This window comes from Fukomys damarensis, unplaced genomic scaffold (assembly GCF_012274545.1).
Source record: "Fukomys damarensis isolate Sample0158 unplaced genomic scaffold, DMR_v1.0_HiC HiC_scaffold_39, whole genome shotgun sequence".
NCBI classification, from domain to species: Eukaryota; Metazoa; Chordata; class Mammalia; order Rodentia; family Bathyergidae; genus Fukomys; species Fukomys damarensis.
In genome coordinates this window covers 7,036,369-7,052,723 of record NW_022900951.1, presented here as the reverse complement: position 1 = coordinate 7,052,723, position 16,355 = coordinate 7,036,369, and the positions used below count along the sequence as shown (strand labels likewise).

Below are 16,355 nucleotides of genomic sequence, written 5' to 3'. Positions count from 1 at the left end.
ATATATACGCACATAAAGCAAAACAACTTGCCTTTAAAAGAGTATGTAAGGTATAATAAATGACCAATAAAATGATAGCAATAGCTGTGTATCCCCATTGAAAAGAGATCATAACAGACAAAGTATTCCCATGCTGAGTAGTACAAATTCCAAAGGTTACTGTGACAATCTCGCTTCTTAAAGGAAAAACTAAGAATTGACTGGAAAAACTTTCCCCTGAAACATGAAGATATGCCTATATAGACTCTCCTGTGTCATTATCTAGTATTTCTTTTTAATATGTGTCTTGTCGGAAGTTTTAAAATAATATATTAAAAAGTACTGCTTCATGGAAAACTAAATATTTTACTCAGTGCTGTGTGTCAGCGCTTAAAGGGCTGTAGCATTGCTGGAGATTTAGCTCAGTGGTTCTGCTGCCTACCTCACAAGCACAAGGACCTGAGTTTGATCCCCGGTACCAAAAAAAAAAAAAAAAAAAAAAAAGAGTTGAAGAACATGTAAGACAGTGTTTCAGAGTGGGGCTTCAATCATCTGACCAGAATCATTGCAGCTAGGAGTTAGCACACTTTTGCTGTGAAAGGCCAATGAGCCTTTAGGCTTTGCCATACAATCCCAGTTGCAGCAATTCATTTCTGCCCAGTGTCATAGCACAATAGCAGCTACAGGTGTTTCATACCTGAACGAGTGTGGCAGTATGCCAGTAAATCTTTATTTACACAAGCAGGCTGGATTTGACTCACATCGGGGGTGGTGAACACCTAACTTATAGCAGTTCTTCTTTTCTCTTTTTAATAATGTAACTTACATTAGGTAATATATATCTCACAACCCAGCACTTATGCACACACACACACACACACACACACACACACACCCTTTTCCTTTATTTATTTTTTATTTTTTGACATACTAGGGAATCTAACCCAGGTCTTCACACTGAGAACCAACCCCTTTTGAGACAGCTGGAACCTGTGATCCCCGTTCCTCAGCCTCCCAGAGTACTGAGATTACAAGTGTATGCTATCAGGCCTGGCTATGAAAAAATGTTCTGGAAAACTGGACCTGCTCTTTCTACCAAGAGTGCTTTCTACTATTTATTTTTTTCTTCTTATCTACCTGGTTTTCTCAACATTAGTCCTGAACATGCTAATGATTCATCATTTGAAGATTCAAAATCATTCACTTGCTTGTTGAAATGCAAACCCCTACCACTTTGCAAATTAGGACTTCTTAACCAGAATATTGGAGGTACACACTAACATCTACAGTTTTTATTTTAAAAAGATCCTGGCTGATTTGTTCTGCTTTGAATCCTATGTTTGAGAAGCTCTCAGCAGGTTTACCATATGGAATTGTACACTGACTTATAATTAAAATTGTGTCCCAATATTCTCTGAAGAACATTCTGGTATTTTCACTGGGAGCTCTTGTTTTTGTCTTGCTTCAATTTATGCCCAATTTAGAGCTTTTTTTTTCTTTTCCTCTTGTGTCACTTTTAATTTCCAGTATTATAAGAGAAGAAAAAGATGGAAGTAGAGTCCATTCATCGTCACATTTATAATCTTTATGGTCTCTACTAGCCATATCTAAAGGATAAGAGATTGGCATAAAATTATTATAAAGGCATATTTTGACCTTATATTCTTTTTTAGAATTGTATTGAACATCTTCAATTTTGCCATGTAATTCTACCTTGTATTGTGTGATTAAATACCCCATTTACTTGGCTTGCTCTAGGATTATAAGTTATTTTCCTCCTGGAATTTTTCCTTCCTCTGACAATTTCTAATGAGTGTATTCTAATATCTTGGATTGGACTAGAGGGCTACTTTGGCTTTGCCTATGCATAATGATGCCAAAAGCTAAATTCTATTTGGTGTAAAGTAAGGGTTACTTTATTCAACTAAGGTACACAGTTAATCTGTTGGGGGCAGTAACTACAATTATAATTAGTTAAATCTTTTCCCAGGCTCAAGATCACATATTGTTTGCCCCCATATTTCGATATTTTGTTCTCCGACTCTCCTTTCAGTAGTTTTTCTCACCTTTGCCTGAAACCTTGTGCCTGCCACTCCACAAGTCAGCACTGACTTCCTTTGTTTGCTGCAGTACATACTTGGAATTGGCTGTTCCTTAGAGGCCTCGAGTTCTGACATCTCTTTCCTTCCTTTTCTTCGATTAGAGTTGTCCGGGGATGATAATGATGACTTGGAGAAAGGAGGAATTTCTTGGAGTTAGCAAGAATTCTAGAGGGAGCCTGAGCCAGCCTTGTCTGTAAGACAGATTAGCCGGCCTCCTCCCTACCCTTTCACCCAAGGCTATTTTCCATTCCAGAATTATCATAAAGCCAGCCAAAACCTGTCCCCGGGTGTGTGGATGGGGGCACTAGGCACAAGGCAATTCCAATTAGCAGTCTAATTTTAACTTGGCTTCTGGCCAGAGGGCTTCATCTCTTAGTAGATTTCAAATACCAGAGTGACGGTCAAGTGGGTTACCTTGGACTTCTCGTGGCCTGCCTGAGAGGTTATGGTCGATTACACTTGAAGGTCATTCTCAAGCAAGACAGAATCAGGAATTGGAATGGAGGTTGTGAAGTAAATATGCGTTTTTATCCCAACTGGGAAATGCTTATCAAAATAGTTCTTAGTTATCAAGCGAGCACAAAGTGCCTGGAAATGACGTTCCCAGCAGAGGAAATGGCCCAGCTGTGCTTTTCTTGGCTTTCCCTCATCTGCTCAACAGGAAAAATATTAATCAATGGGAAAAACGCTCCTTTTTCTGTTAATTTAACACATGAATTTTAGGTAGTGTGGGAAATACTAATACCTAATGCTTTTACATTACAATTTTATTGCATGGATCACCAAGAACTTTTTAGAAACTAGTTTTTGCTTAAGCCTCAAATTTGCACCTATAGAGATGTTTTATTTTCTTGCTAGCACAGCTGAAAATCTGAGATAGAGCAAGTTCCAGGGTTCCCAATGGTCTTGCAGTAATTGTGTGGAAAGTGGAGGGAAGAGGTCTAGTGAAACTTTCTAAGTTGCCACTGTGAAACACCTTTTTTTCTCATCAATAGGGAAGCAATTAGTAATTCAGTATTTCCTCATAAAATGAATTAGCAACCCTTCTTCAAGGAGATAAAAAGTGCATTTAAAACAAGAGTCCCATAACTGGGCTTTCCAGAATTTGATCTCGCTGTATGCTTATTTTCGAACTTTTATGGGAAGGTGACTTATGTACAGCAGAGTGGTCACATCCAAAGGGTCCAGCCTGCTGTCTTTTCACTAAGCAAGCCCGGCTAGTTAACCATGTGTCTCCTTGCCTCTTCTGTTCAAGGTGATGAGGCTTCGCAAACTTGCTCAGCAGATTGCAAACTGCAAACAGTGCATTGAGCGGTCGGCATCACTCATCTCACAAGCAGAGCACTCTCTGAAGGAGAACGATCATGCCCGCTTTCTGCAGACAGCGAAGAACATCACCGAGAGGTGAGTGCAGGGCTGCTGGTTGCCGGTTTGCAGGGTGTGACGAGGTGGCCTTGCTCTCTCCTTGCATTTGTTCTCATTTTCAAGGCTGAGACAGCCTTGAGTTATTTGTTCCAGCTAAAAGTGCTTTCCTTTGAGGCCCTTTCAGTAACAGCCTGGACTTCAAGGTCTTTGAAACAAGAGTCCACCAGTGAGAAAGAATGAAATCAACTTGCTTTGGGTGGGGGGAGCTTATGCTGGCACAAGAACAGCAAACAGCATTCACTGTGACTCTCAGGCCTGATCTCATCATCTACTTGGTAACAGAATGGAAATAAAGGTAAAATATAAAAGGGAATCTTCCTCTGCAGGTTATTTATCTTAAAAACAAAACAAAAAAACTACTGCACAGGTGTTGTTCTCTGTTAGGCCTGTTTTTATTTGGTTGAGAAACTGGACCTCACCAGAGAATGTCAAAGTTGACTAAAGCAGCGGAGAAAGGGCCAAGCTGTCACTCTCATACAGCCTTCTTTTCAAATACTCTCTACTCTACAAGAAGGGATTTTAAAATAATGTTATCCAAAGGGCCAGCTCAGCAGTAAACCTGGCAAAGGATGAGTATTCCTTTAACACACCTACCTGATTTGGCATAAAAATTATTCATCTCCACTGATGTAAACATCTGTAGCAATTCTAGTGGCTTTGAGAAGGAGCACAGAGTTGGGCTGGGTGCAACCAATGCCACATAAATGTCATCTCTGAGCAACTGTCAATGACCTCGACTTATCATTCTAATTTGTGACCCAGCTGCCCTTTATGCAAAGTAATAATAGAATCCTATGGTCAAAAGATGACAAAGAGCTCATTAGTGCGGGTCTTTATCCCAGAGCACAGATTGACAAACTTTTTCTGTAAAGCATCAGAAAGTAAATATTTGCGGCTTTACAGGTTGTAAGGTCTGGGTTACAACTACTCAAACCTGCCTTCCGAGCTTCACAACAGCCAGACGATATGGAAACAAATGGCTATGGCTGAGTGCCAATAAAACCATTTACACAACAGTCTGCAGATCTGACTTTGCCAGCCCATGGCCTAGGGCAGAAAGAATGCTCATCATTTTATGACTGGAATGTCTTCAAAGAAGGAAAAAGGAAACTAACATTTATGGAGTGATTGCCTGTGTTAGACACTCTGCTAATAATTCTCAAAACATCTAGAGGTAGGCCTTGGTATTTCTATTTCCACTGTGTTTTATGTGTAGTGTACAGTATTTTTTATATATATAGTTTTAGTCTTCTACTAGCCAGCAAGCTCTGTGGTGTTACTTGTTACATTTGAGAAAATTCCTTTCGCAGCAGATGAGATACTTACCTCTTTTAAAGGACATCGATAACAGCTGGCTATCATCCCTTTTATGTCCTTAAAAAGCTCTCCTCCCAACTGTAAAGAGAGGCCAATTTCTTTCCTCCTGACTCCTGAGTGTTTAATTGTTTGCACCCCTCTCATCTGAATTGCGTCCAACTGCTCATTAGTCACCCTAAAGTTAGAAACTTCAAACAGCACTAATAGGGCAGCGGACCCAGGGCAGTATGACAGCTTTTACACTTAGGTCAGGTTCCCAATCTGGAATCCAGGAGTCTGTGTCACCACCTGACCATGGGGTGATGTTCAGATTAAGTGGTTTCTATGAGTTGCATGCTAGGAGATGCAACCAATTCCAATGAGTGTCACACGAGTAAACTCTTCCCCTCGCAGCTGAGAGTGAGGTCCCCTGACAGTTCAGCTGGAAGGGCGCATGCAGTTAGGCCAGCACAAGCAAGTCCACACCTGTGATCTCCTGAAGACCTGGCAGGGTGTGCCTGATCCCTCTCAGCTCTCCTCATAACAGGCCCGTTTCATCAGGAATAGAAACATGGCTTTCATTCCTCTTGCCATGAAGAATGTGCTTCTGTTGAGTTTCAGTATATGGTGCCTGTAAAAATCTGCTGGAAGCCCTTATCCCTCTGTTTCTGCAATCCCATTCTTCCCATTTCTTATTTGCCAAACTTCTGGGTTAATTTCTGAGCTTTTCTCTTTCTGGTACCTGGGATGAAGTAAAAGTGCACCCAGGTTTAGACAAGAAGTTGCAAGACCTGTGTTCAAATCCACACAGTGTTTGTGTTTTTCTATAATTCTTTAAGCTACTTACTACTTAGAAATTGAGCTCATAGTGGCTACCTTTACTGTGATAATTTTGCTGAAAATTCCTCAGAACAGGTCTCAAGCATCACAGGCATTCTATAAATGCAAGCTGACATAGTATTTACATATTTCCTCTTTATTTCAATGCTACTGTTTGTCTGCCTGCCTCTGTTCTTCAATCTGTGTTTAACATGCTTCTCTAATACATAATTTCCTGGTTTTGTCTCCTCTTTGTCCTAGGTTTTCACTTCTATATACAGTACATCCAAATCACTTTTATTCTTTTACTCAAGTGTGGAGCTTTAGATCCCACAGATGATCCTACAGTGAGATTTAGATGACATTTTCCTATATCATTAAATCAGTTAAAGGGAGTATATTTTCCTGTAAGCTGAATCCAAACTGCAAAAAATGTTTTCAATTGAGAAATGTTAAGCAACCCCAAAAGGAGTTAGAGCCTCAAGCTTTACATTGTAGGAGATGCATATGCTTTGTAACCAACTGTTTAGTTGTGTGCTAATTGCCTAATAATTATAGATAGCATTGAGGCTGCTCATTAACACTTCTGAGTCTGATTTTGTTTATAAGCTCCAAATAGGCACAATTGCTGGCCATCGTGTTTTCACTATTATGGCCCCAGTACACTGCAAACTTCTTAATGTGAATTAATGAACAAATGAATCTAGATACAGGGTCAAACTTTCCTACCTGATAGATATGAGGATGAAATGCAATAATACAGCAAAAACATTAATTAACCCAGTTTCTTTCACAAGGTGAATGTGCAAAAAATGTTAATTTCCTTCCCTCCTACTTACTGGATGAAAATTTAATGTGTAATACACTATTCTCAAGCACACATAGGTGTTTGGTATGATTGTATAGGTAGACACCCTTCTAACATTATGTTAAGAGTAGCAAAACTACTCAGCAAATCTGGGCACAAGAATGCTGCTCTACCACTTGCTTACAAAGAATCTAAAGGTAGAATTGCTTGTAGCAGCACATTGTCAAAATTTCCTCTGAACAGATTCCATTTTTCAGAGCTCCTAGGAGGTTTTCAACCCCGAGGCAAGCCCTCTGTTCCTCACCACCACAGGCAGATCAAGGATCTGTCAGGTTTTTCCAGAAGATAAAGCTAAGAACTCCGGCTGTGAACTCTAGAAAGATGTCATGTCTTAGAATTAGATCACATCTCACGTGTGGGTTTGGAAGTGTAGTCTCTAGACAATGTTAATACATAGTATGATTGCAACAAGGTTCTGGGGCCAGATGTATTTTGGAAAGCCTGAACTGGCCAAATACAACACATTTTGTCACTGTGACATTCACTGACTGCATTTTACCATGGTGATGTGCTTTGTTTGGCAGAAGCCCTGCGAACAGTGTAGCTCTTCCACCTTCTGGAAAACTGGCCCAATGTGGTTACTAACAGCCAAGTGTCACGGAGGTTAGATTAGAGCTCAAAGCAGAAATATAAACAGGGAGCAATGTGCACCCCACCCTCTTAAGTATCAGGGTGGGACAAGGTGCTATTTGCTCCAATATGTTAAGACTTTCACACGCCCACACACACACATGTCTGCATGTGTACGCCACGCACACACTCACACACATGTGTACAAACAGAAACACAACTGTAAAACAAGGAAGTGAAACAGTGGTGGAGCCCTGATAGGTGTTGGAAATTCATCTATTGGTTCTGCCGCCTGCCTCACAAGCACAAGGACCCGAGTTCGATCCCTGGTACCAAAAAAATAAAATAAAATAAAATTTAAAAAAAAGGAAATTCATCTAACAGGTGGAGAGATGGGCAACAAGGGCTTGGACAATAAAAACATGGCCTAAAATGTTGAATTTGGCAGATTTTCTCTTGCGTGTCACTCCAATCAAGCATTTGAAATTGTAGCCATAGATACGTATCTTTCCTTCTATCAAGAAAAAACTGTGTAGGTGTTAAAAGCTGCAGTAATAATCTCTGCCGCTCCTTGCCGTCAGGCTTTGCCTCCAAGGCTGGGCACCTCTATCCTTTTGGCTCCCAAACAGCATTTCTACTGGCAAGAAGGCAGGCCCTCAATGAAAACCCATTTTGTTTTTAATGGGAAGAAAATCTATCTTATTTGTTGTTGTTGTTGTTGTTGTTGTTGTTGTTTTGGTACTAGGGATAGAACTCGGGACCTTACCCTTGCGAAGCAGGTGGCGCCACTGAACTAAATCCCCCGCCCAGAAATTCTATTTTGGATGAGCCCGAACAAAGCAACTATCCAAAGCCAGATTATCTGCACAGAATAGTCTGACCTGTGAAACACACAGTCTGTGCTGTGTATAAGTGGAATAATGCAATCCTAAATTGAGTGCTTGTTTCCACACAGCCCAGTGCAGTCCTCCCTGTTGGGCGTGATGAAACAGAAGTGGGCTTTTCACTTTAAGAATGTGTTTTGAGGAGTGCAAATGGCACCATAGCATTTCTTTGAATCTCTCTGCACCGATGCAAATATTTGGGGCTCTTTTAGTGTATGATATTCTTTAAGGCCATCGTAAACATATTTGTTGAAGGTTGGGTTTGACTAGTGAACTTGCTCATATTCATTATTCTAAATTAGTGGCTGTTAATATCAACAATTACCCAATTCCTTTGGGTGCAATAATTAGTCAATAAAATCTCACAGCTCTGCTATTCACTGCTTCTTGGTGAATCAGTCAGGAAATGAAGTTAAGATTCTCTGTCTTCTTTTATACACGTGAAACTTTTCTTTGCAGAGTTCATGCCCAATTAGACCATTGGTAATCTGTCTTCTTCCCTCCCTATATAACATTGCCAGGAATAAGAATTCCTATTTCCTTGGATTTACAAGAATTTTGAACATTTCATGGGTAGTTTCTTATTGAGGTGAAATTAACATAAAGTAAAATAACCATTTTAAAGTATATATCTCTGCCTTGCCTGGATATCTGATACTAGTGGACCATTTAGTATTCAGTTAGATTTAGCATAATGTTTGTCGATAGTATAGTATGCGTCAGAATCCATTCCTTTTTGTGGTCAAATAGTATTCCACAGTGTGGATATACCCACAGGTATAATTTTTATGGTCAGTATGTAGTAACTTCCTAAAAATCTAAAGCTTTAAGAGCCACTAAAAGATTTAAGCATAAATACAACCCTTGAAATAACTGGGCTGAAAATTTTCTCTTTAAAATGGAAATGTGCTGATCTGAAATTCTCTTACCTGCACTGTACATATGGCCATCAATGCTATTTATTCAAAAATAAGTAATTAGATTTAGAGCTAAGTCATTTCAAAGTAGTTTCTTTGTACAAAGCTTCCCAGTGCCCTAAAGTTTATGAAGCTTAGCAAAATACCAAACAAGATTACAAGTGGGCTAGTATGTTCAGAAGTGGTATACTTCCAGCCACGATTTTCTTGGTTTTAAGAGAATCATTTGCATCTTTGAATCAGTCAAAATGTTCTGTTAATAGCTTTCTGAATCAGCTTGAGAGCACCTACAAGGGAACTGGTCCCTTCCAATGTCTTAATTTCTCGTTTATACACCAGAGCCCTGACCAGAAAGCCTGAGGTGCAGAGGACACAGCGTAGCCACTGGGCAAATCTGGGAGAAAGCTCATGAATATTTTCCGTGGCATCTGCTGGGAGTATGGTGCAAAAAAATGAATCCAAGGAGAATGAAAACGAGCCAGACAAAAACTCTTTTCTTAATGTTTATTTTAGAGGGAGGCTAGTAATTGATTAAACTAACCCAATATCTGGAACCATTCTTTTTTAATCTTCACTTTGCCTTTTATGCAGTTGGAAGTTTGGGGAGACTCCCCTTTGAAGTGGAGCAGGGCGAGTCTGCAGGAGCAAACAGTTTTCCAGACAGATGTGTGCAGAAATGCCTGGAGCTATGTGCTTCTTGCTGGGGTTCGATGTGACGGGACCAGGCTGTTAAACACATAGCGGCATGAAGTACGAATATTCTTTCGCCTCAATAGGGAATTATTTTTCCGATAGTAAAAAGGAAAGGGGAAGCTGTTCTGTTGCTTTTCCCAGTTCCCTTGCTTCTTCTTTATACTTGTGTTCGCTTGCTTTGTATTACTGTGTTCTGCCATCCCAAGCTTCTTCTTAAGGCTTAGGTGTAAAGAGAGCAACGCTTTAAAAAGAAGAATATTCCTTTTCCTTTCATGTTTTTTCATTCCCACACAATGATGGTGAAAGCTATCTTGACATCTCTAAAAAGTTGTTTTGTTTTCCTTACAGAGTCTCCATGGCAACTGCATCTTCCCAGGTCCTAATTCCTGAAATCAACCTCAATGACACGTTTGACACCTTTGCCTTGGATTTTTCCCGGGAGAAGAAATTGTTAGAATGTCTGGATTACCTTACAGGTATTATCTTTTATACTCTCCTTAATATTGTGTACATTCAGTGTTACGAATACTTTGCTACCACATCGATGTATTTTCTAAAACCCAGAGGTGCATACTTTTGGTTTAGGAATTGTCTCTGAAATTCCCGTAAACAATTTGGTCTTAACCAAGACTAAACTTGGAACAGGAGAAAAAAAGAAAATCACAATCATTAAAAGGATACTTATCGCCATTTCCTTTCCTTTCAATGTGGGGTGCTAAATATAATAGCTTTCCTGGCCATCCAAGAGAAGCATAAGGTTTTGGGTGTAGTTTTCATTTCAAGTTAGTAAGGCACCTGATTCTAACAGTACAATGGCAGAGAAAATCGGCAGCTAACTAACTGGGTATCCACCTTGCCCCCCACTTCTTCTAATTGTGATCTTATTTTAATCTTCACAATACTAAATCCTCATGTGGGGAAGACTGCATGCCAGCCATGCTGAGGGTCAGACAGCAAGGGAGTGGGCAAATCAGGCTTTGGCTCAGGTCTATACAGACTTTAAAGACAGAACTTCATCTTGGAAAATGTCACAAAGATGACATTGGGATTCCCGGTGCCATGTTTCAGCCCTTTGCTTTTGATTGCCCTCCCCTGTTTTGGTCAACCCTAGAAAACACCAAATGAAAGAAAAAAGAAGAAAAGAACAAATAAAAACAAAAAACAGGCTACTCCTATTCCTAGCAACACAATCTAAACTTTTCTTTGCTGTCAGCCTTTAAAGCAGAAAATGAGAACACTGGATGGTGGAAAGAACAGGGACTATGGAGACAACCTTATTTGTGTTAGTTAAAGCCACCAGGATGGTGACTCAGGAAAGCAGTGTATACAGTGAAGCCAGATGTGCACTATCCTGAGAACACCAGGCCTCCCTGAAGCTGTGTCTCTAGCTGAGGGTGGCGACGGCCTCTTGACTCCTATCCCGTGTGTGCCTGCTTGTGGGTGAGTGGTCAGGAAAGGTGGAGCAGGCGATGGCAACGTTGTGTGGCATTTGTTTTTACAGTCTGTGGATAGAAGGCAGTGAATTGTATCTTCCAAGAGCAGTACACCCAGAAGAACAGAATTTTTCCCTTGTGAAGACACGAGGTGCTGCTTTTAGCCTTCGTACATTTGCAGGAAGGCAAGCCATTCCACAAGCTTCTTATCTTAGGCAATTTTCTTTTTCAAACATACAGCTCCTATTAAGAAAGAAAGAAATTGATTCAAAAAGCATTTAAAGTAAGGACTTAAACTTGGTCTCAAAATTTATCAATATAGTGCCTTCCTTTTTGCGCATTTATTTCTGAGATTTATTTGTTTATTTATTTTGTGTTTGATTTTGAGACAAGGACTCACTACGTAGTTCAGGCTGCCCTTGAATTTACGATATAGCCCATGCTAACCTCCCTCTAGTGGCAGTCCTTCTACCTCGCCCTCGCAAGCACTGAGATTACATGTCTGCACCACTGTGCCTGGCTCTGAGAGTTAAACTCACCATCCAATAGTACCTTCTTCAATGACAGAAATGTTCTATATCTGCACTATCCAATATATTAACCATTGGGCACATGGGACAATTGAAAATTTGAAATGTGGCTGTGAATCTTCACTTTCATTTAACATTAATTAAATTTAATGAAAATTTAAACAGCCACATGTAGGTCATAACTATGCAGTGGACAATGCATGTCTAAACTTTCTCTGAGATATTTTTCATGATGTCATTCTGTTTAAAATTTCCCCACTTAAGTCATTTGGGAATGAGTTTGGTTGCAAGCAACAGAAACTCCAACTGACGGTGACTTAATGAGGAGTGCTTGTGTCACAGAGACAGAACAGAGGTGTGTCATCCAGGGCAGGACAGTGGTTTGAAGATGACCTCAGACATCAGGTTCTTTCTCTTTTCCTACTGTGCCATCTTTATTATCTTGTATTTTTGCTACATGATCACAACATGGTTGTCTCCAAGCATTATACTCATCTTCTAGGCAAAAGGCAAGTAGTGAATCTGTTCATCAGAACAATAAAATCTTTCTAAAAAACCCCATCTAGAGAACTTCCATTTATGTCTCTTGGGCCAGGTCCATGTCATGATGTCCTTCCCAAGGTCAGAGAAGACTAGAAAATTAAATATTTGCCTGGCCACATGGGCAGGCTGCCCAAAATCGATGTCTCTTTGACAAGAATGTGTCTTCTTATTTTCCTATAATTGTTAATAGTATTCCAAAAATATATGAGCATTTTAATTTCTATAGAAATTAAGAGTAAGAGTATTCATTAATGGGGAAATTATGAAAGCAGTGTGCATTGACTATATTGCACACTATGAGTATGCCATACATCATGCCAATGGCTCTTTATCCCAGACTAAAGGCCATATGTGGTACCTGCGATTATGTCTTCTGAGCTGTCAACCCCAGATACAAGTTCAGTCTCTTTCTAGACATAACATCAATCCTGGCCATAACAAATGATGCATGGTTGACACTGCCAAGTCCAAATAGTTTATCATACATTTATAAGCAGGAAATAGAGTGTTTGTGGAGTATTAGCCCACCATTCCTTGTGTGATGCTTGTGATGAAGGCAAGAAAATAACAGTTTTGGTACCGATACCATGAGAATTGAAATTGGCAGCATGCTGCTGCTCTCATTTACAGTAAATTAGGTATTGACTTTTCAGGACAAACCCATTGGGTTTACAATGAAAACAGGGTTAGCCTGCCGGGTTGTGAAAACAACGTTTTTCCCCCCATGACATGACTCTAAGTGGTATGTCAAGTTAATAACCCATAGAGGTGACATTTCCTTCCTGATTACAGCTACTGCCATGTGTTTCACAGCTACTTGCCTATTTTAAACTCATGCTTTTTAAAAATAGTTAATCATATAATTGCAGTGCAAAGAGAGCAAAATCTTTCTACAGTGGTCAGTGGAGAAATAATTCAAGGTACTATTGAAGATGTGAAAGAAGTATTTTTTCACCGATCCATTCAGGGATGGTCCCAACCCAACAGGGACCACACAGACAATAATAAAAACATTTTATGATGCAGCTGGGACTCCGTGGAATGCATCTCCTGATTGGTGTCACTGCTTCATGCACGTCTAAGTCACAGCATGTGATCCTAAATTTCACATGTGTATACTTCAGCAGACAGATGTACAAATACAAATTTCTGAAAGAATGCTTTATGAGTTGCATAGGGCCTTCTTTTTCAATGCACAACTTAATGCAGACCCTTCCCCATTGTGAGCACCCACTAATGTTTGTGGAATTCAACAGCCAGTGGGTAAAACTGAGCTTGTTAGCTTAATACACCAGACTGGTTCTGAGGTATCCTAGATATATTTATAGAAAGCAAAGTGAAGGCTACTGAAACAAAGTTTTAAGTTTACCATTTCCATAAACTTGTCCCCCTTTGCGGGTTTCTTTAGGATTCATTAATTCCAATCAGAATTTAGAACCAAAAAGAACCCTGCAAGAATGTAAGTAAAGGTTGCCCTACATCTGTGGAACGCATACAGGTTTCTCCCTTTGAAGTTAGGTTCTGGTACACAGAAGAGTGGAAAGCAAAACTCTGGATCAATTCTCTAGACCAGAGGTTGGCAAACTTTGACAGTAAAGGGCCAGATGTTAGATGTATTAGGCTTTGCAGGCCATATGGTTGCAACTACTCAACTTGGCTGTTGTGCTAAAGCAGCCACAGACAATATGTGACTGAATGAGCCTGGCTGTGTTCCAATAAAACTTTATTTACAAAAACAGGCAGCAAGCCAAATTTGGCTCACGGCCATAGTTTACCAACCTCTGCTCTAAAGTATTATTGCCAGTGCAAAATATTCATTGCCTAGGTTTCTTTCTTATTCACATAGTCTCATAAAACCAGTTACTGAAATCATTCCAGTGGAAGTCATTGAAAAAATTATTGTTTTTGTACAATTTAGGATTATCTTCCCCAGAATGCATTAAAGAAATGAAAAGTGATAAAGTTAATCAAATGCCAAGGAATCATATTTTCCTTAGGAAAGAAAAGCGTATTTCTTAGATATTATTGATTGTAAATCATGGTCTTATTTAAAATATCACCTATACATTGAGAAATAAGAAAATAGGACTGCACTTATAAGTTCTTAACAGGTATCAAAATATCTAATGGAAGAAAATTTTGAGATGCTTATCTGATTTGCTATAGGATAATAAATATCAGTATTTTTCTGATTGGGTACCTTCACATAAAAATATCTAGTATCATGTAGATTAAGGATTGGCAAGTTGAGTCACAGGCTGATTTCGGCCCTCTGTTGAATAAAGTTGTCTTGGAACCTGGATTATACTCATGTGTGTACAGATTGTCTACAGGTACTTTAATGCCATCATGGCAGAGTTGACTAGTTGCAACAGCAGCTATCTGACCTGCAAAGTGATAGCACTTGTATTGCGCTAGTAAAATAGTTGGCTAAAATATTTGCCATCCATTCCTTTCCTGAAACAGTTTGCCAACACTCTGAAGTGAATGAAACTACAAAAGTTCCTCGTTTCCTTTTTCCACACCTTTTTTATGAGTACATACTGGTTATACAGATTCCCAGGTTTCATTTGGCAGTTTTGGACATGGACATAATGTACTTTGATCATTTTCATCTTTTTCATGTTCTCCTTCCCGCACAAGAGAGTATTGTTTGCTTAACCTCTTAAACACATTCACATAAAAAACAAACTGGTACAATTTTATACTGCCTGGCTCTAGCCCTACTCCTTGTTAGAAACAAGACCAATAACCAGCCATCTAAAATTTTCTGATTTGGGGGCTACCATCTCTAGGACAATAGGCCTGATGGGCCTATTTAGAAAGCCTTGCTCCAACAGTCAAATATCTTCTTGGAAACAGCATGCAGTGGTGTGTGCTCCTCCACTGATGAGCATTCTTTACCCCCACAGCTCCCAACCCTCCCACAATCAGAGAAGAGCTCTGCACAGCTTCGTATGACACCATCACCGTCCACTGGACCTCAGATGATGAATTCAGCGTGGTCTCCTACGAGCTCCAGTACACTATATTCACTGGACAAGCCAATGTTGTTAGTGAGTATCTCATGGCCTACTCACTTCTGTAGCTGTTTTCAGGTACATTGCATTTTTCAGTTTAAACACCAAGGGAAGACAAGGAAGGAAAAAATGCATAATATTTAATGGCTTTGTCTTTGCTGACCAAGAAAAAGCTAATACTGGTACTGTACTAGTAAAATAATTGGCTCAATACTGATGAAAATTAGAGACCTCTTGTAAACCACATGGATGAATCTCACAAATAAGTTGTTAAAGGAAAGAAGCAGAAAATGAAAGAAGACATACAGTGTGAATTGATTTATCAATTCATAATTTAAAGATCAAAATAAACGATTTTGCTTTAAAATATACTCCTAGCTGTTAATACTATAAATATTAATCAGGGTGATGGTTACTTCTTGAATGGGAGAGAGAATGGCACCACTGGGAAGAAATATTTGGGCATTCGTGGGGTAACAGCAATTTCTGGGTGGCAGTTATGTGCTTTAGTCATTACATTATTTTAGTTTCATATGCTTTTCTGAATGTCATTTTGTAATTTTCAGAAAAAAGAAAGGATTTAATAAAATGAATCACCAAAGAATGCCACATACCTGTTCTCTCTTTCAGAAGTAATCTGGGACCATCACTTCAAATGTTAGTAGCTGGCCCCATGTGGGAAGAATTTGTAGCCCTACCTGAGAGCCCATCTCTCACTGAGAACTGTTTGATGTTTAACATCAAGGACAATTTGGTGATCTCCAATAGCAGTGGCTGGCCAAGAGATGATAAGGGAGGGAATACGCCTCTCTCTACCCCATAGTTAATCTAATTCAGTCAAGCAAAGAGCAAAGGGCCAGAAGAAATGGCTTTTAGGAAAATAAATCTCAAACTTGTTTAATGAAGGGGAAAAGAGTATGTCAAAGTAGACTAGACTAGAACAGTCACTTTTCAACAAAGAGATGGTTTGAATAAATTCGTATCAACTTAATATACTTTTATTATATAAACCCTTTCCTTCTTTATGACACTATTCTTTGGTGGCACACATAGTTCTGCAAACATGCTTAAAAGAGAAACTTGATTTATGATTAATTAAAATAATGATGCACAAAGACACCAATTTCTAAGTGGCTAAATTGTAAATGACTGATACTAAATAATAGTTCCTCTGACCTCCCATGTAACCACTTTTCTCAGCTTCCTCTCCCACCATTGCAACTTCATCCCCTAATTGGTCTACCTTAGAAGCTTTCATTAAAATCTTACCAGTTTC

The 16,355-nt window shown here is 39.4% G+C and overlaps 1 protein-coding gene across 7 annotated transcripts in view; it reads left to right on the top strand.

The window, feature by feature from the left end:
• Positions 1-16,355, top strand: part of Mid1 (midline 1) — a 354,023-nt gene that overhangs the window by 312,256 nt on the left and 25,412 nt on the right. For all 7 annotated transcript variants that reach the window (XM_010613988.1, XM_033760272.1, XM_033760271.1 and 4 more), the window contains exons 5-7: positions 3,337-3,485; positions 9,902-10,029; positions 14,972-15,115. In XM_010613988.1, the coding sequence (XP_010612290.1) occupies positions 3,337-3,485; positions 9,902-10,029; positions 14,972-15,115 (421 nt within the window). The remainder of the gene's footprint in view (positions 1-3,336; positions 3,486-9,901; positions 10,030-14,971; positions 15,116-16,355) is intronic.